Below are 27056 nucleotides of genomic sequence, written 5' to 3'. Positions count from 1 at the left end.
TGTGCAATCTGTCGTGTGGGGCTCCATACGGCTGCTTTCCACTTCCAGTTCATCCCTACAATGTGACAGGAACTGTCAGTGAAAAGAGCGTAGCGTGTTTCCTCTGGGGGCAGTTGGTTATAGGGAGGAGCCTCTTCAGCACGTGTCACTGGTTCTTGTTCCTCTTCATCTGTGACACCAAAATTCTCACCTTCGGGCCAATTTGTAATGACCTCCAAAATCCCAGGGCGATTCAGTTTACCTATACGGGCGCGCTGAGTGATGAGAGCAATCCACTTGCTCCATGTAGCACTGGTGGCATGGTGAGTGGAAGGAACCTTGCCTTTGAACATCCACCCCAGCATGGGTAGTCGGGGTGCCAGGAGGAGTTGTGCTTCAGTGCCTATTACCTCTGAAGCAGCCTGGACTCCTTCATAGGCAGCCAGGATTTCTTTCTCTGTTGGAGTATAGTTGGCTTCAGACCCTCTGTAGCTTCGACTCCAAAATCCCAGTGGTCGACCCCGAGTCTCCCCAGGCACCTTCTGCCAAAGGCTCCAGGACAAGCCATGGTTCCCGGCTGCAGAGTAGAGCACATTCTTCACCTCTGGTCCTGTCCTGACTGGGCCAAGGGCAACTGCAAGAGCAATCTCCTGCTTGATCTGGACAAAGGCCTGTTGCTGCTCAGGGCCCCACTGGAAATCGTTCTTCTTGTGGGTGACCAGGTAGAGAGGGCTCACGATCTGACTGTACTCAGGAATATGCATCCTCCAAAAACCTATTGCACCCAAGAAAGCTTGTGTCTCTTTCTTATTGGTGGGTGGAGACATTGCTGTGATCTTGTTGATGACATCTGTAGGAATCTGACACTGTCCATCTTGCCACTTCATTCCCAGGAATTGAATCTCACGAGCTGGTCCCTTTACTTTGCTCTTTTTAATGGCAAAACCAGCTCCCAGGAGGATCTGGATGATTTCCTTCCCTTTCTCAAACACTTCCGCAGCTGTGTTCCCCCACACAATGATGTCATCAATATACTGCAGATGTTCTGGAGCCTCACCCTTTTCCAGTGCAGTCTGGATCAGTCCATGGCAGATGGTGGGGCTGTGCTTCCACCCCTGGGGCAGTCGGTTCCAGGTGTACTGCACTCCCCTCCATGTGAAGGCAAACTGAGGCCTGCATTCTGCTGCCAGAGGAATGGAGAAAAATGCATTGGCAATGTCTATAGTGGCGTACCACCTTGCTGCCTTGGACTCAAGCTCATACTGGAACTCTAATATGTCTGGCACAGCAGCACTCAGTGGTGGAGTCACTTCATTCAATGCACGATAGTCCACAGTCAATCTCCATTCTCCTTCAGATTTTCGCACAGGCCAAGTGGGGCTGTTGAAGGGTGAGTGGGTCTTGCTGACCACCCTTTGGCTCTCCAGCTCTCGGATCATCTTATGGATGGGGATCACAGCATCTCGAGTGGTTCTATACTGCCGTCGATGCACTATGGAAGTGGCAATTAGCACTTGTTGCTCTTCTCCCGTCAGGCATCCTACTGCAGATGGATTCTCAGACAACCCAGGCAAGGTGTTCAATTGCTGGATGCCCTCTGTCTCTACAGCAGCTATTCGAAATGCCCATCTGAGTCCTTTTGGGTCTTTGAAGTACCCACTTCGAAGGTAGTCTATGCCCAAAATACACGGGGCCTCTGGGCCAGTCACAATAGGATGCTTCTTCCACTCATTTCCCGTTAGGCTCACATCAGCTTCCACCAAAGTGAAATCCTGGGATCCCCCTGTCAAACCAGCAATAGAAACAGGCTCTGTCCCCACATGTCTTGATGGGATTAATGTGCATTGCGCACCAGTATCGACCAAAGCTTTGTACTCTTGTGGTTCCGATGTGCCAGGCCAATGAATCCACACAGACCATAAAACACGGTTTTCCCTGGCCTCTACCTGGCTAGAGGCAGGGCCCCTCTAAGCCTGGTTATCATTCTTTCCCTGGGTGTATGTTTTGGATGTTCCTTCCAGGGGATCAGACATGTCATCATCATCATACCTGGCCGTTCTGCTACGGGCAACTGGAGCAGCTTTCCTCCTGGTGGCTTCCTTCAGTTCACGCACCTGTCATGCCAGAACAGCAGTAGGTTTCCTATCCCACCTTCTCATGTTTTCCCCACAATCACGCAGGTAAAACCACAGCTCAGCTCGTGGGGTGTACCTTCTCTCACCATCTGGGAAACGTCTGCCTTGGATACCGGAACCTCGGATCTGTACTGCTGAAATTTGGAGAAGGCCTTCTTTAATCTCCTCTCTAAGCTTCTTATGGTTCTCCTCTATCTTATCCTCTAAGTTCTGCAGACGTGTTTCTACCGCTGCGATTCTGGCATGTGTCGGGCCATGTACAGCATCTGCATATGCTCGGAGCTTCCTTGCCATGTCAAGCACAGTCTCACCCCTCTCATCCCTCTTCATGATGGCTAAGGCAGAAGCATATTCATGTGGCCTGAGTCGTACGAGTTTTCGCCACATCACAGACGTGCATGGTACTAAGTCTGGGTTCCTAGTTGTTACATCATCTGAGAAGATAATCTCTGCCACGGCCATTTCTCTCAGGCGTTGGATCCCTTGCTCTATTGTCTTCCACTGAGTTTGCTGCATATAGAGATCATCTGCACACAGGTATCTTTCTGCTACACTTCTTAGGACCCATCCCAGAGGCTGTGAGAGTTAGCCCCACTCATCATTCCTTGGTCTATGGCAGGATCCTGTGACAGGGATCCCAAATGCCTGGCTTCAGTGCCATCCAAAATTGTAGCCTCGCCTGCAGCATCCCAGAGACGGACCAGCCAACTAATTATGGATTCATCAGACCTTCGAGTGTAATCCTTCCGTAGGCCACGAAGGTCCTTCAAGGAAAAGGACTCAATATTGGCATCTGATCTTACACCTGCTGCTTTGACTCCTGATTTTACGTCAGGAGGCACTGAGGTTCCTTCTCCTTCATCATCATCATCATCATCATCATCATCATCATCATCATCATCATCATCAATGTCCTGGGTTGACTATATGATGCTTTTATCCCCAATCGTCTCATTCTGTTTATGTTGAATAATAATAAGTTTTGTACCTTTAAGAGTGTTACAGAGAGTGAAGGGGGAGAGAGAAGAAGCGCGCAGTTTGTTTTCAGACACTGCACTCACTCCTCCTGACTGTGTTGTCTGCGGACAGACAGCGGGACAGAGAGCTCTTCTTTTGCTTTTTAGTTAGTGTTAGCTAGCTGGGGCAAAGAAGTTCCCTGGACTGTTTTTTTCCCTTTTCTTTGGACCTCTTGGAACTGCTCTGGACTGAACACCCAGGAGAGCACCGGCAGCTGCAGCTGTGGCCCACTGGGCCGGCCCTGGCCTGCGACAATTCCAGCACTGAGAGACTGATCAGAGACTGAGTGAGCTGCTGCTTGAACCCGGGACTTTCTCAGTTTGTCATCTCTTTTAGAGTGGCAAGGGGTCTCATTGTTTTGATACTGTTTTGGTCTTATTGTTTAATAAACAGGGGTTTTTTTCCACCTTTCTCCAAGGAGGTATTTTTCTTTCCTCCCGGACCAGTTGGGGGGAGGAGCCGATTGGATCTGCTTTTCCCACCGGAGCTCCTTTGGGGGGATTCTTCCCCAAATTTGCTCTAAACCTGGACAATCATCCACTGGTCGATTGGTCTTGTCTGTGCATTTCCCACTCCTAGTGCTGGTAGCAACAGCCATGGGTTTAGCTGCTGGCTTCGAGCCTGGGCTGTTGGCTGCAGCCTGAGTCACCAGGACAGTTGCTGATTTATCTCCCTGCCCCCCTGCCTCTCTCTGCTGCCCGACAGGATCTAGCAGTGAGTGATGAGCACAAGCCAGGGCCCAGCTCACTGCAATGACCTTCCTCTCCTTAGGCTCATCCTGGTACTTCTCTTTCAGATATTTCCCCACCTCAGCTGGGTTCTGAATTTGTTCATGGGGAAAATCCTAGACTATAGGGTCAGAGAATTCCTTCAGGATTTGGCCCATATCCTCCCATTTCCCACACCACTTAGGATTTTCCACACCGGGGTCTACTCCTGAGTCAGGGGTCTCATCAGCCCATCTAGAAATCTCAGCCCTCATCCTAGAGAAGCAGCAGGCTGTATAGAGGAAGGTTACCAGATTGAATACCAGGAAGATGGTTTCTTCAACATTGAGGGGAAACTGAACATCCTTCACTAGTGATGCAACTGATTCATAGGAGAAGGAGGAAAGCAGAGGCTGAAAAACCTCATTCCCTCCTGCTCCTCCTGCAACAAACTGGATGCATAACCATAGCCATGAACCATTCATACCTGGAGCAGACCCCAGCATGTTTATAAACTTCTTGCACATTATTGCCACCAAACCCAGCAGGATAGCTATTCTGGTCACAGCCCCTCTGATGTAAAAACTACGTATTAGGGGCAATACTAAAGCTATTTCTGGATAAGAAAATAAACCTAGGGACCAGAGAGGTATTAAAATCTCAAAAAACCCTAAGGACCAGAAATGCATGCAAACCTTCACCCCAATAGACATTATGAATCCAAAAAGCATGGCTATTAGCTGATTTAAATGAACACAGAGTAATAGCAACCAAATGCAGTCAAAACCGTGTTTTTCCACTCTCTCTTGAGCCCCACGTTTGGGCGCCAAAGATTTGTCCTGGTTTAGGGCAAATGTGTTAAAGAATCTGCAAAGGAGGGCCCCTCCAGAAAGCAAAACCCACACGGCCCCTCCCCCCAACCGGTTCGGGAAACAATTCCTTGGAGAGAGGTGGAAAGAACCTGTTTATTTGACTGGCCCAGCACACAAAATTAACAATACCCGATGACACCGCTCTGAAAAAGATGACAAAATCAGAAAGTCTCTTTCGGGGATGGTTGCTCTGTTCTCAGTCCCTCCGGTGCTGGGCCAGCCGCTGCAGCCGAACCTTCAGTGTTCCCGGGTCCTAGTCCGGAGCAGGTTCGAGATGGTCACAGAAAAAGGAGAGGAGAAACAGTCCAGGAAGGAATTTGGACGGTTTAGCTAGAACTAGCTAATAAGCAGAGGCCAAAGCAGAGCAGAAGCGACAGCAGAAAAGAGAGCAAGCAAAGCAGCAAGCTGAAAGCAAGAAGTGAAGACAGCCCTATGTACTGCCCGTCTCTGTGTCCCTGGTAAGAGAAACCCAAACAAAACTTCCACTCTTCAGAGCCGGTCTTAAAGGCACAGAACAGATGAATGGGGATACAAGCATCATAACGTCACCCCAGGACATTCCACCCCTTATCCCCATATCATCAACATACTACAACATATCATGCATTATTCATACAAAATTTCCATCTGTTCCCCCAAAATTTACAAGCAATACCCATCATGCCTTCATCACATCCCCACACTGGACCACTGAATCCAGGCCCGATATTACAGAGCTGTAGGATTCCCCCTTTTCACTTTAGTCACTTAAAGCTCCATCTATCACTATCATCATGACATCACCCCAGAACACAGGTGCAGGACTTGGAATTAGCTACGGCCTTGTACTTTTGCAATCTCTAGTCAGGTAAAATCTCAACATTTCCCCCATTTTCTTTCAGAACAAGCAAAGTTCTATGGGCTAACTGCATCACTCTCTTTGCAATACAAGAACAGGCAATTCCAACAACTATTACATTACAAGCAGTATTCTCAGCTAGCAAGGTTTCTCTCTTACAAGGGATCTAAGCCAGGGAAACAAACCGAAAACACTATCACTATCTATAGAATATGCCATATGACAGATACAAAAAGGATTCTATGCTGCTATAAAGCTCAAATAAAACTCAGGTGTGCTAATACAACCTACAAAAATAAGCTAAAGGAGCAACATGTGCGCTGGTTTCATCAGTGTCGATTGTCTGGTAAGTTTATTTTCCATTCTCAAACAGCAGATATACTTCAAAGAGGAATGCCTCTACTCACAAATGCCTCTGATTGTCTCTTCTAACTAGAGTTTCTCTGATGTTCACGACAACACCCTGCGCACAAGTCATAAAATAAACGTCTAGCATAAATCTATCTAATATCACTTAAACCTAATGACACTTAAAACACTTAAACTTAAAATATTCAAACTTAACAGAACTTAACATCACTTAAACTTATCTTTACTTAAACTTAACAGAAATTAAACTCAACAGAACTTTAACTTAGCAGAACTTAAGTTTAACAGACCTTAACCGTAACAAAACATAACCTTAAGAGAACTCAACCGTCTTTAAATTCTACATAACATAAACCTAATATAATTTAAATGTAACAGAATCTAACTTCACCTAAACTTAATAACACTTGAACTTAACAGAAATGAAACTTAAAAATACTACTTAACTTTAACAGTATTTAACACTTAATGACACTTAATAGACAATTTAACTTAAACTATTTAGCAACAGATAGAACTTACTATGGAAACAGAATATAAAATAGAATTTACTATAACTTACTTACAAGCCTAACTCTAAACTACTAAGCTAAAACAACTTTCTTTGTGTGTTTGCTTCAGCATTTTTACACTTGAATGCACCTAAATATAAGGAGTTTGTTCAAGGTATACCTGTGGAAAAATTCTGTTGAATTCAGTGCTTGCTTTTTACATCTACTACATCTAAGCAAGGCCCAAAGAATGCAAAAGGCACACTTATTATATCTTACTTATACAATTGCTTTAATGCATCTTTAACATTTTTAAATTTTTCAAAATACAATTTCAGAGTTTGATGTTCCACCAACTGAGTTATCTGGGCTTCTGATGTTTAAAGTCTATGTTATGCAGGTGATTTTAAGGCAGCATAATGGATGCTAAGCCAAATCGGCCGAAATTTGGCCCAACGCATTCACCACACTGATTTCTCTTTCACAGTCTCTGCCAGGAAGCACAAAAAGTCTTTTTAACTTAGGTGAGGAGTGTCCTGATAGAAAAGCTCTTTGGTGTTGCTTATTTATCATCACTGGCCTCTTAACTGCTTCGTGCGCTGGAAAGGCTGGGCTCGCGTGGACTCTCGAGTTGTCCCTGCCGCTGAGCGATGGCCAGCAGCATCGAGCCTTGTGCACCGGAGACACTGTCCATGGCGGTGCCAGCTGAGCCACCCAGCGATGCTTGCAGTCTGTTAAGGTACAGTCTGTTTAGGTTGCCAAGTCGAAATTAAGGCCCCTGCCGGCCGTGGGGCAGAGGGAGAAGCGCTTGCGCTGGAAAAGCGTTTTGGTCCTGCGCCGCTTGTGTCGGAGCAGGGCAACCCCCCTGCGCTGGGCTTCCTGTTTCGGGAGACTCGCCGGCAGGCTGAATCACTGCTGGCGCCGGACCCAGTGCAGCATCCGCAGCGGCGCGGCTCACTCCACCCGTGGGGGGGCTCCGCTCCCCCCGCCGCTGCCGCCCGTGCCCGCTGCCACTCGGAGCCGCTGCTGCCACCTCAGGCGAGCCGCCTGCCGCGGCTGCTCCCCATGGTGCAGCGCCCATGCCGAGTTCGGAGTGGCACAGCCCCACAGGCGCCCCGAGCCGCGGCTGCTGCCACCATCACAGCAGGGTCGCTTTCCAGGGAAGAGGGAAGGGGCCAGATCCAGCTCCATGGGTCACTCAGGCGATGATTCCTGCCAGGATGAGAGACAGTCATGGTGTCACCCTGTCCCTGTCCCCATTCCACAGGATGGACATGGTTGGAGCCCATAGAGAGCAGTCCCTGCTCCAGAATCCCACACGATCCCACCCCAATTCATGGCCATGGTTGTTTCAGCAACTGCTGCAATCCTGCTCCATCCGTCCTACCCCATTCCACCCCATCCATCCTGCCCCAATCCTTCTCTGGAACCCCAACCTGATCCTGTTCCATTCCATCACACCTGATTCTTGTCTGGAATCTGGCCCTGATCCCACTCCATCCCTCCCACACCAATCCTGCTCCATCCATCCCTCCTGATCCCACTCCAGAAACCAGCCCCAATCCCACTCTACAATTCCACCTGATCCCACTCTGGACCCTGCTCTGATCCTGAATCCCTCCCCGATCCCAATCTGTCCATCCTGCCCCGATCCCCCTCTGGAATCTCACTCTGATCCTGCTCCATATCTGTTCTCAAGCCATTGGCTCCCACATCTTTTCCTGCAGAAAGAGAAGATCCATGAGATTCCAGCATGGATCACACACCAGGATTAACCCCAGGATCCATCCTGGGATCCGCACAGAAAGGATCCAGAGCTGGATCCACCACTGGAACTCACCGGCTGCCTGGTTGTACCCATTCCTGTCCCTCCTCCCTGTGGAAACAAAGTGGGATCAGCGTCAGTGGCACAGGATTCCCAGAACGGTGCCGGGTGGATCCGTGTCCCTTCCCAACCCCCATCCCGTGTGTTACCGGATTGGAGCTTCCAGATGCCGAATCCGAGGAGGACAATGAGGATGAGGATGGCAGCGATGACGGACACAGTGACCACCACGGGGAGATTCCCGCCAGATGTCGGCTCTGGGAAACGCGGGATAGTGAGGAGGGGGAGGGGAATCCCCATTTGGGAATTCCAAATTCCCAATCCCCACATTCCCAGCCTCACCCCAAGCAAAGATCCCGGGCTCCGGCATTCCGGGATGCTCCACCCTGCACCGGTACTGCTCCCGCTCCTCCGGCAGCGCCTCGATCCTGGCCCAGGTGTGGAAGGTGCCGTCGCTGTTGGGAACGACCCCGCCCCACTCCGTCTCCTGATCCAAGGTTTCACCCCCCTTCATCCAGCTGACTGCGATGGTGTTGGGGTAGAATCCGTACGCGTGGCAGGACAGGGTCAGCGTCCCGTGTTCCTCTCTTCCGGACACGTGGACATCAGGGGGCTCTGGAATGGGATAATGGTGATAGACATCCATGGAATTCCCACTGGAATGGGTCTGGGGTGAGATCTGACAATAGAATTCCTACTGGAATGGGATGCAGGGGAGATCTGACCATGGAATTCCATGGGAACAGGATGGGGGCAAGATCTGCCCATGGAATTCCATGGGAATGGGTTGGGGGCAAGATCTGCCCATGGAATTTCATAGGAATAGGATGGAAGTGAGATCTATCCATAGAATTCCCACAAGAATTCCCACGTTCCCAAGTCCTCCATCCCCAAATCCCAAATTCCCACAGGATTTCTGCTCCCACCTTTGCGCTCCAGCTCCTTCTGCCCATATCTGACGTATTTCCGGAGCCATTCCGGGCATTCGTGCTTCAGGTAATTCGTCCACCTCTCAGCCTCCCCTTCCTGTTCCCAGCGCCTCCTGGTGTTCTCAGCACCGCTGTCAGCTGGGATGAATCTCCCAGATTCCAGGTCAAAGGAGATGAAATCCCACCCCTCGTAGCCATCCCGGTAGGATCCACGGACGCTCCCATCGGACAGGAGCTCACAGCCATAAACCCACAGCCGTGTGTGGAGACCTGGGGGGATTGTACCCACAGAGACCCATGGAATTGTGTCCCAGCCCCACAGAGCCCCATTCCAGCCCTATGGAGCCCCAGAGTGTGAGGGAGACCCACAGAGACTCATCCCAGCCCCTTGGAGCCCCATGGATTCACATCCCAACCCCACAGATCCCACCCCAGCCCCATGGATCACAAGATATCCCATTCCAGCCTAATGCATCCCCGTTTCAGCCCCTTGGAGCCCTGTGAGTCCACAACTGGAGACCTGCAGAACCCATCCCAGCCATTCAGTTCCCATTCCAGCCCCACAAATCCCATCCCAGCCCCATGGATTCATATCCCACTCCCATGGATCTAAACCCAGCCTCACAAATTCAATCCCAACCCCATGGATCCATATCCCAACCAATGGATCATGAGATATTCCATCCTAACCTAATGAATTCTCATTTCACCCCCTTGGAGCCCTGTAAGTCCACACCTGAGACCTATAGATCCCATTCCAGCCCCATGGATCCCCATACCAACCCTATGGATCCCAACCCAGCCCTACAGATCCCATCCCAGCGCCATGGATCACAAGCTATCCCATCCCAGTCTAATGGATCCCCATTTCAGCCCCTCGGAGCCCTGTGAATCCACACCTGAGACCTACAGTTCCTATCTCAGCCCCATGGATCCCAACCCAGCCCCACAAATCCTATCTCAGCCCCATGGATCCCAACCTGTGGATCACAAAATATCCCATCTCAACTTAATGGATCCCCATTTCAGCCCCTTGGAGTCCTGCGAATCCACACTGGGGACCTATAGATCACATCCCAGCCCATAAATCCTCATCCAAGCTCTACAGTTCCCATTCCAGCCCCACGAATCCACATCCCAACCCCATGAATCCAAACCCAGCCCCACAGATCCCATCCCAGCCCCATGGATCACAAGCTATCCCATCCCAGCCTAATGGATCCGCGTTTCAGCGCCTTGGAGCCCTGTGAATGCACACCTGAGACCTATGGATCCCAACCCAGTCCTATGGATCCTCACCCCAGTCCTACAGTTCCCATTCCAGCCCCACAGATCCCATCCTAGCCCCATGGATCCACATCCCACTCTCACAGATCCCACATCAGCCCCACACATCCCAACCCATGGATCACAAAATATTCTATCCCAACCTAATGGATGCCCATTTTCACTCTCTTCAAAACTTGTGAATTCACATGTGAGACCTATAGATCCCATTCCAGCACCACAGATCTCATTTCAGCCCCACAGATCCCATTCCAGCCCCACAGATCCCCCCACTCACCCCTGCTCTGGTTGTACCGCTCCCGGAATATCTCCAGGTCCCTGGCAGCCACGTGCTGGTTCCTCACACCAGTCTGGGTGTTCCTCTCCCAATATTCCGGATCAGCTGAATCCTTTACGCACTCTGACAGTGGCTCCATCCGGCCCCTCTCGCTGTCGTAGCGCATGAAGGGGATCCCATCCACAAACCCAATTTCCATGTACTGGGGGATCCCCGGGCTGGGCTCTGACACCGCCACAGTCAGGTAATGCAGGGAGTGGAGAACTGGGGGGACACGGAGATTTGAGGGGGTTGAGGGGGTCACGGATCAATGAAAGGGGAACTGGGAGAGCTGGAAAGGGGTTTGGGGATCCTGGGGCCAAGGAAAGGGTGTACAGGGTGGGAGAGGTGGGATGGACAGGAAAGGGCTTGCAGGGGGTCCTGGTGTCCAGGAATGGGGGCTCGGGGGGTTCCAGGGTTATGGAATGGCAGGGGGGGGAGGCAGGGACTGGGAAAGTGGGATGGGGGTTCCAGAGGATCCCTGTGCCCAGGAAAGGGGTCCAGGGGTCCTCAGTGCTGAGGAAAGGGATCATAAGGTGTGGAGACCTGGGAATGGGAGGCTCAGGAGTTCTTGAAGCAGAGGAAAAGGGGGGGCTGGGGGCTGAGAAAAGCAGGAATGGGGGTCCAGGGGGACTCAGGGTCAATGAAAAGGGAGGTCTGGGGACTGGGGAAGGCGGGATGGAAGAGAAACGGAGTGCAGGGGGGCGATTGGTACTGGATAAGGGGGTGCACGGAGGTCCCAGTGCCCAGAACTGAAAATTCAGGACCCCCAAGAACACCCCCCAGCAGGACACAGGGGGTGGAGAACTGGGGGGATGCAGAGATTGGGGGGTCTGGGGGCGTCCAAGGGTCAGGAAGCAGGACCAGGAGAGCCGGGAAGGGTCCAAAGTTCAAGGAAGGGACTGGGAGAGGCGGGATGTGGGATCCAGGGAGTCCCTGTGCCCACCAAAGGGGGTCCAGGTCCCCGGTGTTGAGGGCAGTGGGGTCTGGGAGCTGGGAAAGGCAGGAATGGGGGTTCAGGGGGTCTCTGGGCCACGGGAAGGGGGGTGTGGGGCTGGGAGAGGTGGGCGGATCCTGGGGACACAGTCTGGGAGACAGAAAAGTCTCCCAAGGGGAGATTCCAGGGAAATTCTAGGGAATACATCTGGATCCTCCTGTATCCTCGCTGAGACCCCCTGGGACCCCGGAGGCCCCTCTGGGACCCCTGGAACCCCTTCCAGGAAGCGCCAGGAATGGAGAATTGGAGGGAAACAGAAATTTGGGAGATCTGGGGATCCAAAAGCCGAGGAAAAGGGCGGGACTGGGGTCTGGGAAGGGCGGGATCGCCGGGAATGGGGGTGCAGGGGGTCCCAGAGCACTGATGGGGGTGCGGGGGGATCCCAGTCCCGGATTAGGGGGGGCAGGGGTTTCCCAGTGCTAAATAATGGGGGTTCAGAGGGGTTCTAGTGCCCAAAAATGGGGGTTCAGGGGATTTCCATGCCGCGGAATGCAGGTTCAGGGGGAATTTCATTCCCGGAATTCGGGATTTCAGGGTGTTTAGGTGCTTGAAACTGGCGTTTCCAGGGGCGCCGGTGACCAGAAATGGGGGTTCAGGGGGGTCCCGGTGCTGCCGAGGAGGGCACAGGGGGGTCGGGGTGGCTGGAAATGGGCGCTCAAGGGGGTCCGGGTGCTCAGGAATGGAGGCTCAGGGTGGACCCGGTGCCAGATAAGGGGGTACAGGGGGGTCTCGATGCTGGGGAAGGGGATTGAGGGGTGTCACAGGACCCAAAAAGGGGCTATGTAGGGTTTCTCTGTCCGGGAATGGAGGTTTAGGGGGTCTCGGTGCCCGAAAACTGCGGTACTGGGAGTGCCAGCGCCGGGGAAATGGGGTTAAGAGGGAGCCCCTTCCTGCGAATCGGGGTTCAGGGGGTCCTGGTGCCAGATCATGGCCTGGATGGGAAGGGGGTCTCTGTTCATAGGAATAGGGGTTCAGGGGGCCCGGTGCCAATAAGGGGATGCCCAGGAAATGGGGTTCAGGGGGGTTCCCTTCCAGGATGCCTGAAAATCGAGATTCAGGAGAGTTCCAGTGCCCAGAAATTGGGGCTGGGGGGGGTCCCGGTGCCCAGAAATTTGGGTTCATGGCAGTTTCCATGCCCGGGATTCAGGGTTCAGGGGGTTCCAGGCTCCAGATAAGGGGGTGCAGGGGATATCGGGGCTGGGGAAGGGGCACAGGGGGATCCCGATGCCCCGAAATGAGCGTTCAAGGGGGTCTCTGTGCCCTGGAAGGGGGGTTCGCCCGCAAATGGAAGTTCAGGGGTCCCCGTGCCCGGGAATTGCGGGTCAGGGGGGTCCCGGTACCGGGGCCCAGGCGGATCCCGGAGCCGCAGCTTGGGAGACGCGAAAGTGACCGGGGCAGCGCGGGGAGGGGGAGGGGACAGAGCAAACCCTGGGAATTCCCCTGAAACCCCCGGGACCTGCCCGGACCCCCCGCAGGACGCGCAGGGGGTGGAGAACTGGGGGGACGCAGAGATTGGGGGGTCTGGGGGCGTCCAAGGGTCGGGAAAGAAAACCGGGAGAGCCGGGAAGGGTCCAAGGTTCAAGGAAGGGACTGGGAGAGGCGGGATGGGGGATCCAGGGGGTCCCTGTGCCCACCAAAGGGGGTCCAGGGGTCCCCGCTGTTGAGGGCAGTGGGGACTGGGAGCTGGGAAAAGCAGGAATGGGGCTCCAGAGGGTCCCTGGGTCACGGGAAATGGGATCTGGGGCGGGGAGAGGCGGGCGGATCCCGGGGACGCAGCCTGGGAGGCGCGAAAGCGAGACGGGGAAAAGGGGAATTCCAGGGAATTCATCTGGATCCCACTGGATCCTCGCTGAGACCCCCTGGGACCCTTTGGGACCCCTGAACCCCTTCCAGGAAGCGCCTCGGAGAACTGGGGGGGCCCGGGGGGGGTCCCAGTTCCCAAACATTGGGATTCAGGGGGTTCCTGCGCCGGGAAATGCGGGTTCAGGGGGAGTTTCCTTCCCGGAATTCGGGGTTCCAGGGGGTCCCGGTGCCCGAAAATTGGGGTTCCAGGAGCGCCGGTGACCGAAAATGGGGGTTCAGGGGGGCCTGGTGCCAGATGAGGGGGTACAGGGGGGTCGAGGTGGCCGGAAATGGGCGCTCAAGGGGGTCCGCGTTCTCAGGAATGGGGGTTCAGAGGGGTTTTCCAGCCCAGAAATGGGGGTTCAAGGGGGTCTCGGTGCCAGATCAGGGTGTACAGGGGCGTCCCGGTTCAGGAAAAGGGGATTGCTGGGGGTCACAGGACGGAAAATGGGGGTTCCGGGGCGTCCTGGTACCCACGAATGGAGGATTAGGAGGTTCCCGGTGCCTGGGAATTGCGGTTCAGGGGGGTCCTGCTGACTAGAAATGGGGGTTCAGGGGGTCTTGGTGCCAGATGAGGGGGTGCAGGGGGGTCCCGGTGCTGGGGAAGGTGAATGAGGGGGATCACAGGACCCAAAATGGGGGTTCAGGGGAGTTCCCCTGCCCGACAATGCAGGTTTAGGGGGTTCCCTGTGCCCAGAAATGGAAGTTCCGTAAGGTCCCGGTGCCCGGGAATTGCGGTTCAGGGGGGTCCCGGTTTCGGGGGGTCCCACTCACCTTTGGTCGCGCCCCCCGGGTTCCCCAGGAGCCCCAGGAGCCCCCAGAGCACCCCCAGCCCCAGCGCTGGAGCCATCGCAGCCGTCCCCGATCGCGGCTGTGGCGCTGCTGGAGAGACGCGAAAGCGAAAGTGCCCGAGGAGCGCGGGGGGAGGGGAAAAGGGGGAGGGGAAAAGGGGAATTCCAGGGAATTCATCTGGATCCCCTCCTGGCCCCCCCTCTGGATCCCTCGGGATCCGCCTGGGACCCTCCAGGGCCGCGCCCTGCGGAACCCCCGGACCGGGCTGTGCTGAACTCCCGGCCCTGCGCTCAAACTCTGCCCGGACCCCGCTGGGCTCGGCCCAAAGCCGGGCAAGCACCGCGACCAGCGGAGCCAATTTTTCCTGCGGGTGCGGGTCCCACCCCCGGCGGAGCAGGGCTGGGCGCTGGGACCCGAGCCCTGATTCCCAATCTCCTTCTCTCTCTCTCTGCTGTTGTCTCCCTTTCCTTTGGGGGATCACAAATCCCAGAGCGGCCGCAGAGCCCCGTGTCCAGGCCGGGTTTCCCAGCAAAGGGAGGCTGGGGCTGAGGTGCCCCGGGCTGGCCGAGAATGGGGGCCCGGGGGTCCCCGGGGTCACGAAAACGGGGGATCCAGGGGCTGGGAGAGGAGGATACCCGGGAAAGGGGGTGCAGGGGGGTGTTGGTGCAGGGTAAGAAGGTGCAGGGGGTGTTGGTGCAGGATAAGGGGGTGCAGGGAGGTGTTGGTGCAGGATAAGGGGGTGCAGGGGAGTCCCAGTGCCCGGGAATGGGGGCAGGGAAGTCAGAATCTGGGAAACGGCAGCAGCTGCTGGGGAGGGACTGAGATGGACTGGGATGGACTGGGACAGATTGGGAAAAGAACTCACTGGGAGCAGAGCTGGGGTACCAGGGATCATACTGGGATGTACTGGGACCACACTGATGGCTACTGGGCGTAACTGGGAACACACAGGGAACAATTGAGTTATACTGGGAGAGACTGGGAGTGGTTTGCATCATCCTGGGATTGACTCGAGTCATACTGGCACTGATCCGATCTGTAGTAGGGGTGAAGAGGAGAAACTGGAATAATGCAGGGAGCAACTGGGATCATACTGGGAGCAGGTGGCCCATGCTGGGGTCATACTGGGATTATATTGGGACTGATGGGGTCACACTTGGAGTGACTGGCATAGTACTGGGAGTGTCTGGGAGTAACTGGGGTCATACTGGAGGTGACTGGACTTATACTGGGAGCAACTGGGACGACAGCAGGGGTAAATGGCATCGTGTAAGGTGTGACTGGGCTCACACTGGAAGTGACTGGGGCCACACCGGGCTCTTACTGAGAGGGACTGAGAGTGAAAGAAACCATACAGGGCATGACTGGGAGCCACTGGGACCGTGTTGGGGGCAACTGGGGCCCTACTGTGAGTTGGAACATACTGGGAGTGACCGGGACACCACAGGTGAGGCGGCGGCGGAGCTCGGAGGCGGCCGCAGCGCAGGTGGGAGCCGCGCTGGGTTGTGCGGGGGCTCGGGGCTGGCTGCGGGCCTCGGGGGCGGCAGGGGGCTCGGGCGGGTTCGTTGTGCCGTGTCCGGCCCGTGTTGCCGCTGGCGTGAGGGCGCTGTTGGAGCGGCTGCCCGCGGTCTCCTTACGGCCGCTGCCTCGGCAGAAGCCGCTGCCGGAGCAGCGCTGGCTCAGCCCGGTTCCTTTGGCTGGGACAGAGGGCCCTGCCCCGTGCCCGGAGGCTGCCCTGGGGCTGCCTCCGAGCTCCGCCGCCGCCTCACCAGGCTCCGGTAATGGCGGCTCTGCCGAGTCAAGGCCGCCCTCAGGGCTGCACCAGGGGCCGTGCTTGGCCCCGCTCCCACCAATCACCGCGCGAGCTCGAGGAGTGACGACAGAACCAGCCAATCGCAACGAGGGGCGGGCTCTGCACACGGCTCAGGCTCTGCACACGGCACGGCCCCGCCTCCCTTTCTCCGCACTCCGGCATTTCCCGGCAGCCGCGGCCTCGGAGCGGCCCCGGCGCTGGCCCCGACCCGGGCAAGAGGCCAAGGAGCCGCTGCTGCTGCCCCGAACCGCCGGGAGCTCGGCGTGACCGGGACCTGAGGGCGCTGGGAGCTGGGGTGAGTGCGGGACGGAGCCGGGACCCGCCTGCAGCCCCGGCAGGAGCCCAGGCCGGAGCAGGGGATGCTGGAGAGAGGCCAAAACTTCTCTGTCACTTCCCTCCTCCACCTGGGCAGGGAACAGAGCACGTAAGGAAAGGCTCGAGGGTCTGGGTGAGGGTGGGACAGTTCAATCACTGGTGACGGGCAGAACGCACTTGTCAGGAAAATTAATCCACAAACCTCAGAGGTTTATGTCCAAAAAGGAGACAGAGGAGTCCTTTTACTTTATTCGAATAAAGGGGAGAGGCCATGGGGCATTCACCTGGGGTCTCTCCAAGTTTTGGAGGATGCAGCCTCCCTTTTAATCCCAGTTTCCCGGCCGCATTTCCGTTCTCTCTTTCCCCATTGGCTGAGGTACTTGAGAGGTTCAGATTTCCCGATAACGCCTGATACTGAAGATTTCCTTCTGATGTATAATCCTTCCTTTTAATTTTTAATTCTTATGGAATTTAGGGTTTTCCATCATTGTTTCTTTCATCTTTCGGTGTTCAGTTTCATTTATCAGCAAACCTAAAGTTTGTTTGTAAAAGCAAATATCATTTCCCATTCATCAATCAGTGGAATCTTTTCCATGTTTTCTTTTATCTCTCAGTGCTGGTTTATCTACCAGCAGCCCCACAGCCTGTTTGTAAGGACAAAATCCATCATTCCTCTCACACTTGACTTGGGGAAATTAATTGAATTTATTCTCAAACATGGCAGGGCAAGAGAATGAGAACTGAAATAATTCCTACGAAAATATCCCCCCCCCACTTCTCTCTCCTTCCCGGGCTTAACTCTGTCCCGCATTCCCTCCCTTCTCCCCACCCAGAGGCGCAGGGGATGGGGGTCACAGCCCGGTCCTGTCACAGCCTCCCCTCAGGGACAGGAATCCTCGTCCTGCTCCAGCCTGGGGTCCCTCCCACGGGACACATCCCTCGGGAACGGGCTGCTCCAGCGGGGATCCCCCCGGGCTCACAGGTGCCGCCAGGAGCCCCTTCCATGGCTCTGCAGGGGCTTCCAGGGGCTCGGGGCCTCTCTCGGGCATCCCCTGCCCGCGGTCTCCTTGCGGCCGCTGCCTCGGCAGGAGCCGCTGCCGGAGCAGCGCTGGCTCGGCCCGGTTGCTGTGGCTGGGACAGAGGGGGCTGCCCCGTGCCCGGGGCTGTGCGGGGAAATTGCCGTGGCCGGAGGTTTCTGTGCGCAGAGGAGACAGAGGAGTCCTGTAAAAGTGACTTTATTGCTGGGCAGAGGGAGAGGCCGTGGGGCATTTGCTGTGCGGTCTCTGCCACTGTTGTAGTTCGCAGCCTCCTTTGTCTCCTCATTTTCCCGGCCTCATCTCCCTTTGCCCACTGGCTGAGGTGCTTGGAAGGTTGAGATCTCCCGATCCGGTGTCCTCGTTAATGTGCATCCCCACTTTTGTAGAACAGCCGATATTCACTGCTCTGTTAAGTCTTTGTTCTTCTGGAAGTTCAGGAATTCAGCAGGACTTTGAGGAGCTTTCTGTGTCAATTTCTAACATTTTCTAAAGCTGATGGCTTCTCCCATTAGTTCCTTATCTACAAGTCCCTGACCCTATCTGCAGGCAGATTCACTCATTGACTCTGATTTTTCTTCCTGGATCCTCTTTGGTTTTGGGATTATTCTCAGTGCCCTCATTCCCTGTCCTTCTGTAGCCATTTCTGGATCAGGATGCCTGGCTGCCACCTGCATCCCCTCACTCACCTGCTGAATGAGCTGCACCCTCAAGGTGTGGAGCATGGTACAAAGATGAGAGTTGCTGTAGCACATGAGAGGAGAAACAGCATTTGTTTAACCCATGGTCTGCCAGGGAGCCACAAAACCGTGTCCCATTCTGTTATGGTTAGAGACTGGCACAATGCTAGTGCTCCTATGAAGATATTTTCTCTCGGGTGTCTGCTGTGAGATGTGACCAGGAATAAGCAAAGCAGGCTTTTGCTTAGAAATAAAGAAAAGAAAACTTTATTAACTAAACTACAACTCTAAATAAGAAGATATACACAGGGAAAATAAAAACTTTCTAAAAACATTTCCTCCTCTCTCTACTAAATTCCAATACATCTACCTCTCAAATTTCAACTCTCAGTCTATCACTAGTCTTTAGATAATCAATTCTCAATTCATCAAGAGGAGTCTTTCTTGTGCTATAGGCTTCTTCTGGAAACACCATTGAAACTTTGTGTGTTTCTGTGTCCCTCGTGGCACCACCAGGGGTAAATCTGCTGTTGTGACCTCTTCCCTTTGTGTCTCTGCTCTCACTACTGACCATGGACTAGAGCTGCTCCTAGGGTTGTCTTTTTAAGGATGTTTTGTCCTGTTCCCAACAGAGCACAGTCTCACCTTTGGGACACTTGTCTTCTTCAAATTTCCCTCCTTGGTGCTGAGGGGTACTAACACTGAACTTTCTTGGCTCTGAGCCATTGCCTCCCTCTGGATGCAGTTTCTGTGTCACAGGAAACATGGTTCTGTCCATGGCTGTAACCAGAAGAGTCTGGCTAAGCTACTTTAACATCTCACTTAAGATTCTTCACTGTCACACTTGCACATTTTTTTCTTCTGTTTCATCTCTATCTCTCTTCTAGGAAAGGTTCATGTTCTGCAAAGTTTTCATTGTCTGAGAAAGGGTTAAAAGCTCCCACAAGTGGCCGGACACCTTCTGGCTGCCCCCTCCCGCCTTCTCCACAGGCCGGGCTGTGCTGCCAGCGCTTGATATCAAATTTCACAGCGGCACAGGCTCTGCTCTGTCTCTGTCTCTGGGTGGGGGGGTTGCCCGATGCCTCCTGGTGCTTCTCCCACCCTTCTGTGCTGGGGCCTCTTCACTTCCCTCGCTGGAATTCAAGAGATCTTCCCCCAATAGTTCTTTGCTCTTCATCCCTGCGTTCTCAGAGGCGTATCTAATGTCTCTAGTGGCTACACTAGTTGCTAATATTAAAATCTGAGCACTTATTGGTGACTACAGCGTATCTCAGAAAACTTACTTCCTCTCAAACTAGGACACATTTCATCCTTTTCATGTTTGGATTGGTGCATGAGCTGTTTTCTTGTTTCCTTTGTTATCTGTTTCACTGTCGCAGAAATGAAGGCCTTTGTCGGGGATGAGCCATTTGTCGGTGAGGGGAGACTCAGACACCCAATATGAATGATAAGCAAATTCCGTTTATTGAAGAGAGCATCAGACACTTATACAGCAAATAATAAGCTTATGAATATTCTGTAAGCTAAGCAATCTATTGGTTAAACTATACCATGAACTCTTCCTCATTCCTTAGGGGTTACACTCTCTTTTCTCATGTCTCTTTCACTGTTTGTTATTATACCACAGCTAGGCCCAAGGACACTGTTATCTTGCAGGTGCTGGACTTGGAATTAGCCACGGTTTTGTACTTTTCCAGTCCTTAGCAGCTAAATTCCCAACATTTCACCACTTTTCCTTTGTCATCTATTTGCCAACAGCAGTTTGAGTCATTGAATTTTCCAGAAACTCCTCCTTTTTCTGCTAACAGATGGTTTGATCCCATCCCATGGTTAAGTGTTGTGTTCCTCATTTCAGTGGGTTGGTCAGCAGGAAGGTCAGGAGCTGGAGCTGTCTGGTTGGTTATTCCTAGGACAGTTTGTAATCTAATGATGCCATTGAAATGAGAAATGGGTTCTGTGGCTCCTGATATGAATTGGTTCGGGTTCCCAGGGCCTGGTCTGTGGTGTTGTAGGATTTGTTCTGCTGGCCTTTCATCTTTTCCCCATTTTTCGGTGCTCCCTTCAGCCAAGACTGCATCAATTGACCACTTTTCTCTAATTGAATCATCAAATACTTTGATTCCAAACTGATTTGCCTGAACTTGTGATAGCAAGAACATCTCAGTGCTCTAATACACCCTGTATAACATATAGACAGTCACAGCACATGCTGGAGTGGGCAGAGGGATGATTCCCCCCACTTATTTTAGTGAAGTTTTCCCAACATTCTCCATTTGCTGTTTCCCTTTGCCGCTTCACCCGTTTGTGTTGCAGGGTCAGATATCCTCCCCCTGGGCTCTGCCTTGAGCTGTGCAAATTCCATCAGTGCCAGCAGGCAGAGCTTGGGGTGAGGGGCAGAGGGAATCAGCCCAATTCCTGCCCCAGGCAAGAGACCCAGGTGCATTGTCCACACTTTGCCCAGCAGTGTTCATTTGCATTTCTAAAGCTCCTCTGCCGGCTGCCTGGAATGGAGCTTCTCTTCCAGGGTGTACTCACACATGCCCCCCACCCCCCACAAGCCAGGGTTTGGGGTATTTTTAATTTTTAGGGTTTTTTTTGAAGAGTATTCTATTAACTGTTTATGAGTTAAAGGGCCACCTTTAAAGCTCTTCTAGTTTTGCAAAATGCAGCCTGAAGCTAAACACCAGAAAACCCAGACCAAAATTTTGCAATCTCCAAGAGCCACACAAACACATGACAAAAAGAATCCAAAGCAATAAAGACTTTTTCTACTTTTTCTGCTAAGAATAAAAATTGATTCTCACACCCCTGGCCCAAACCTAACTGACAATATCGAAGTAGCATTAATTAGAAACAACATTCTCATGATGTAATCTTATTCCAGCCAGCCCAGAGTGTGGGTGTCAGTGAACCCCAGAGTGGAATTGTTCCGTGGTGTTCCCCAGCAGCTGTGGCAGTGCAGGCCCAGACAGACATGAGACACAGAGCTACAACAGAACTGACCTCTGTATCACCTTTTATAAAATTAATTTGCACTCCAGGTTTAGGAATCCAATCCCTTCCCAGTCAATCATGATGGCAATTAGGAGCAAATAAAAATTCATCCATTTCAAACCCATCTCCCACATCTGTTAACAGTGCTTGAATAAAACCACTGCTCTTTCCCACTTATCTCCTCACTAATCAAACATATTTCTTTCTAGCATTTTTTCCCCCTTGGGTCTAACATTCAAAGTGCATTGAGGGGCCCTTGTGTCCATCAGGGGAGGCTTCCTCTCAGTGCAGACCCACCCTGAATGTTCTCAGTGTGGAGGGTCCCTGGTGTGGTGGGAGCTGTGACAGCCCTGGCAATCCATGTCCATCAAGGGGTGGACTTGCTGGTGCTGAGGGTGCTGCTGTCTGTGCTTGCAGTGTCCTTGTGCCCTGCAGCTGGAGCCCTGGTTCCTTGCCAGGGGCTGTTTGGGTGGGCTCTCCCCTGCCGAGGAGGGCAATGCCTCTGCCAGGTGCTTGTGGCCGAGCCGTGCCCTGGGTGCTGGGGCCCCCTTGGGCCCTGGGGTTGATCCCTCAGGGGCTGTAGGAACTGTGCCCTGGCCTTTGCCTTCAGCTTGGCCTTTTGCTGCTCCCTTCTTGCACTCACCTGCTGTGCCTTTGTGCCCAAGTGCTGCAGGGCCTTCTTGTGCCCCTCCTGCAGCCCCCTCAGCGCCTGTGGGTTCTCATCCTCTGACAGCTGCTGAGCTTTCTGCAAAATCATTTGTATTTTCAGTGACCCAAACAAAATCCTTAAAAGATAATCTCCATGCTAAAATGTACATTCCACATTTCCCAGGTGTTCCTTGCTCCTCCTCCCTGTGCTCAGGGTGCCCTCCCCAGCCCGTAGCCCAGAGCCGCTCCCTGTCCTGCCGCAGTGTCCAAAGGCGCCCCCCGGCGGGCAGGGCCGGCAGCTGCACGGGGCCGGGCAGCGGCCGGGGCGTCCCGCAGCCTCCTGGGGGCCGGGGGCCGCTGCCGGCCCTGCCCGGGGCTGGTGGGGTCAGGCAGCGCCCGGCGCTGAGCCCCGGCTGCCCCACAGCCCCGGCCCGGCCCCGCAGCTCCCCACAGGCCCCCAGCCCGTGCTCCCGGTGCCGCAGCTCTGCGCCCGGTGCTGCCGCTGCCCCCACAGAGAGAAACCGCCTGAAACCCTGACCTCCTTGTTTTCCTCTCCTGGAAACCAGGGATACAAATGATCAGCTGACAAAGGTTGTGGATAAGACCCTGCTGAAAAACATCCCAATCCTCATTATTTTTCTCTTCCTCCTCTTTTCTTTTTCTTACCACATAGATTCCTCCTGCTGCTTTTTGCCTTAACCATATTGCTGCACGCTCCTCTTCACCCAGTCTCTTCCCAGCACACCAACACCATCCATCCCCTGTTGTTTAAATTCCTTCTGCACTTCCCTTATTGCCCCCGTGGGTGTCCAAGTCCTTAATTACCTCTGGGGAAATGTGCAAACTCCCTCAACTTCTCAGAAGGGACCCTTCAGAGATAGTTTGGGATCATCATGCCTTTGGCACAGGACCCCCTTCCCGGCTTTCCCTTTTCTACCCTGCATGGGTGCCCTGCCATGTTCACTCCCCAAAGATCCCAGTGCACTCACTGATGAGATTTTCAGTGCTCTCTCCCTGCTCACTCTTCAGAGCCCGCCCTGATGTGTCACTCGTCTGTCTCCTGCTCACTCAGGTACCCAATCAATCCCACGTGCTGCTGTCCCCCAAGGGAGCCGATCACCCAAACTGGGTGAGGCACCTTCAGCTGCACTCACTGCCCACCGCCCCGGATGGTGCAAGGAATTCCGGACGAGTTCCAAGGTGTGTGGAAAAATGGACATCACCAGAGGTTTCTGTTCAGAAAGAAGACAGAGGACTCCTGTAAAAATAATTTCATTCAAAAAAAAAAAAAAAAAGGGAGAAGCCATGGGACATTTCCTATGGGGTCTCTCCAGTTGTTGGAGGACACAGCCTCCTGATCATCCTAAGTTTCCTGTCTACATCTCCCTTTCTCTTCCCGTATTGGCTGAAGTACTTGAGAGCTACAGACATCCCAACCCACCTACTGCTTCCCCTTCCTAATATGCTCCCCACTTTCGTATAGCAAACGATATTTATGGCTCTGTGAAGTCTTTGTTCTTCTTCTCGAAGTTCATGAATTTAGCAGGACCTTGGCTAAGCAGCAGTCTGTCATTAATTGATAACATTTTCTGAAACTGGTGGCTTCTCCTGTCACTTCCTTATGTACAAGTTCCTGGCTCTATCTCTGAGCAGATTCACAGCATCTGTTTGTAAAGACACTTTCCTCTTCTTCCTTTCATGGGGGTCCCCCATTTGTGGGGCATCCCCCCTGGAGCAGGGTGTCCCCCCTTGCTGCAGCTCCACCCCCAGGCAGCGCTCAGCCAATCAGAGCACACGCTGATGATGACTCAGCAGTTGCCGGGCAGACCTGCAGCTCCCAGCGTTCCCCATCTGTGTGCCCCCCTTGAGGGGAATTTGGGGAGGTGGGAGTGGGGCAGCGCCAAGGCCGGGCCCCCCTGCGCTGTCCTGGTGGGAGCGGCTGCAGTGGGGACCGAGTGCGGGCGGGAGCGGCCGAGAGCCCAGCGCTGCCCCAGCCCGACCTGCCCCAGCTCCATCCCTGCCCCTGCCGTGGGATGCTGTGGGTTTGGGGGGAAGAGGGAGCCGGCAGTGGGAGCTGGGCCTGGGGCAGAAGGAGAAGGGAAGGAGAAGCAGGGTTGAGGAACAAAATGGTCAAAGCTGCATGTGGGAGGAAAAGGTGGGATTGTGCAGGAGAAGGGGGAATAGCAGGAGGAAGAGGAGTGTGAGGAAGAGTGGAGACACAGGAGAAGGAGCAGAAACAGGAAGCATCGCAAGGTTCCATCTCTCCCTGTATCTGCAGGCTCTACCCCAAGCCCCAGGAGCATTGCCCCCTCATATGCAGCAGATATCCAGGAATGAGGATCCACGAATTTCACTGGGGTGACTCTTGGTTTTTCTGAGCTTTCTTGGGCTAAATGTTGGTGCATTGGTTTTTTGCAGGGGCTGAATCTTTATCTTTTGGAGGAGGTTTTTGCTAAATCATGATGTTTGGGGAGTTTTTGATCTGTGTCTTGGTGTTGGGAGAATTTTTGTGCTGAATCTCGGTGTTTTGGAGGTTCTTACAGACACAAGATGTCCAATTAGTTCCTGAGATGAAGTTGGGCAAGGAGGAACTCCCAGTACAAGGCACCCTCTTATTCTTTTTCTTTTTTTTTTTTTTTAACCCAAACCAGGATTTTTTATTCCCAAGGCTTGGCATGATGGAGGACGAGGAAAAGCCCTGGAGATCCTGCACAAGGAGGGGCTGCAAACCCAGCCCAGGGAGGGGTGAGGAGGAAAGAGCCCCCCTGAGCCAGGAAGGCGGCCGGAGATCCAGCCCGAGCTCAGAGCTGGTGGAGAAGCCCCATGGCAGGGAGAAGCCCCACAAGTGCTTCAATGTGGGAAAGGTTTCAGCTGCAGCTCCACCCTGATCCAGCACCAAAGGATCCACACTGGGGAGCGGCCCTACCAGTGTGGGGAGTGTGGGAGGAGCTTCAGACAGAGCTCTGGCCTAATTCAGCACCAGGTGATCCACACTGGGGTACGACCCTACAAATGTGGGGATTGTTGGAAGAGCTTCAGAGACAGCTCTGACCTGATCCGGCACCAGATGATCCACACTGGGGAAAAGCCCTATGAATGTGGGGAATGTGGGAAGAGCTTCAACCAGAGATCCCACCTGATCCAGCACCAGAGGATCCACACTGGGGAACGGCCCTACACCTGCTTGGAATGTGGGAAGAGCTATGGGTGGAGCTCAGACCTGAGAAAACACCAGCGCAGCCACACCGGGGAGAAGCCCTACGAGTGTCCTGAGTGTGGGAAGAGGTTTCAGATCAGCTCCACTCTCCTCAGACATGAGCGGATTCACACAGACGAGAGGCCGTTCCGCTGCCCTGACTGCGGGAAGGGCTTCAACCGCAAATTCGCCCTCATCTCCCACCAGCGCATCCACTCCAGGGAGAGGCCCTGAGAGTGTGGGGAGTGTGGGAAGAGCTTCTCCCTGAGCTCAACCTTGACTCAACACCAATGGAGGCGTCACTGAGGGAAGCCCTGTGAGTGCCCTGAGTGTGGGAAGAGCTTTGTGTGCTGCTCCAGCTCCATCCCCCATGGGAAGATCAACATTGGATGATCCCCAGTGACCTCTGTTAGGCAGTGCCCTGGTGATCTGTGTTGGGATGACACCTGGCTGGGGGGCTCCACATCTTCCTGGCTCCCTCTGGGCACTTGGACGAATGCAGAGAGCAGAACATCCATCAGGAGGTAGACCAACAATGGGAATTCCTTGGGGAGAGCAGATTTCTTGACTTTCAACCCCAGAACGTCTTTTGTGTTCAGTCCTATCTTCTGGTGGCATCAAGGAGTTCTGGATGGTTTTGGAGGTCTTTTCTAACTTCAGGGATTCCATTATTTTAATTTCCTGTTGCCTAAGGGCGTCTTCTACAGGCAGATGATGAAAAAGTGAGGAAAAGACCAAAATTTTGGAGACAGTAGGGTAGAAACTCCACCAAAAAAGGTTCTTCTCTCCCACCCAAGCAGGTGGAACCTCAGCCGGCACTGTCATGATCCGTCCCAGCGGACGGGTAATGCGGTGATTTTGAGGTACAAAAATAACCAACAAGGCACAGGGGATTTGCAGTAACAAATGAACAAAATGCAGTTTTATTGAAATAACCACAACTGAAATGCGTTGGTGAGGGGAACTGGGGAAAAAAGGGAGAAGATAAGGAAAGAGGAAGGAAAAGAGGGAAGATGGGTTATAGCTACCGAGACATGATGCTGCTTTTGTCCTTCGGGGTCCAGCCATCAAAGTTCACTGGGTCACGTCCGGATCTTGAAAAGCGCGGCTAACCAGGGCTCCATTTATACCATTTTTCATTGGGGGGAAGGGGAGCCAAAACAAAGGTCTCCAGGGAGGGGGAAAGAACAGAAAAGGGGGGTACACAGAGTCCTAGCTAAGCAACAGGCAAAAACCATTGTTTTCATGGCCCAAAGCTTGCAGGTGCGTTTATTCTGAGCAGCTTTTCCCCCCTTTGTGCACACCTCCCCTGAGCTGGGGGGGGTTCAGTCCCAGTCTCTGGAAGAAGGTGCAAGGGGGGTTTTCTTGCACGGGGATTTCTTGTCTTGGTTCTTTGATGGAGAGGCTTGCATTTCTGCTTGTCTGTCACAATGGCTGAGGGTGGATGAGAGGGGTCTTCTGTGGGAGACCACCCAGAGCTCAAGCCAGGCAGGCCAGGAGGTAGGCAGGGTCCATTGTTCAGAAGGGGCAGAATGCCTCCTTCGTGTTCAGCGTGGAGTGTTATGCAAATAACACCCGTGGAAACAAACTGACAGTTGCATGACTTCCCCTCCCCACTGGCTCCACAGTTTTAACTTTTTGGTGGTCTTTCTTCATGGCAATTGTGAGGCAAAAATGAAGGATATTTCGGACAGACTCTCACAGTCACGGACATGGAAATCTTTTTCTTTTAAGCTTGATTTTCTTTTAATATCTCTTCATCCCTTTAAAATATCCAACACAGGGGTGAAAATAAAGACATTGAACTAAGACGTGGGTGTGGTCATGGTGGACACAGACATGGTGGGACACAGACATGGAGAGTGACAAGGGGACACATGGACATGGAGGGGGATGGGTACGTGGGGGCACAGGGGCACAGAGGGAGATGTGGGGGACAATGACAGGGATGGAAACATGGTGAGGAGACAGCCATGGGTG

At 53.4% G+C, this 27056-nt stretch overlaps 1 protein-coding gene and 1 pseudogene across 4 annotated transcripts in view; one reads left to right on the top strand and one right to left on the bottom strand.

The window, feature by feature from the left end:
- Window positions 1–27056, bottom strand: part of LOC102065444 (class I histocompatibility antigen, F10 alpha chain-like) — a 469176-nt gene that overhangs the window by 371485 nt on the left and 70635 nt on the right. The window contains exons 2-6 of one of the 4 annotated variants that reach the window (XM_074529918.1): window positions 14379–14486; window positions 10727–10990; window positions 9160–9432; window positions 8576–8848; window positions 8165–8490 (exon numbers count right to left, since the gene is read on the bottom strand). In XM_074529918.1, coding sequence (XP_074386019.1) covers window positions 8180–8490; window positions 8576–8848; window positions 9160–9432; window positions 10727–10990; window positions 14379–14486 — 1229 coding nt within the window. In that variant the 3' untranslated portion in view covers window positions 8165–8179. Of the gene's footprint in view, window positions 1–8164; window positions 8491–8575; window positions 8849–9159; window positions 9433–10726; window positions 10991–14378; window positions 14487–27056 lie in introns of those variants that run through there. The other 3 variants (XM_074529921.1, XM_074529920.1, XM_074529919.1) reach the window with 3 other exon arrangements.
- LOC141725728 (uncharacterized) lies at window positions 15757–26887 on the top strand (annotated as a pseudogene).

This window comes from Zonotrichia albicollis, chromosome 31, assembly GCF_047830755.1.
Source record: "Zonotrichia albicollis isolate bZonAlb1 chromosome 31, bZonAlb1.hap1, whole genome shotgun sequence".
Taxonomy (NCBI): domain Eukaryota; kingdom Metazoa; phylum Chordata; class Aves; order Passeriformes; family Passerellidae; genus Zonotrichia; species Zonotrichia albicollis.
This window is presented reverse-complemented; position numbering and strand designations above follow the sequence as displayed.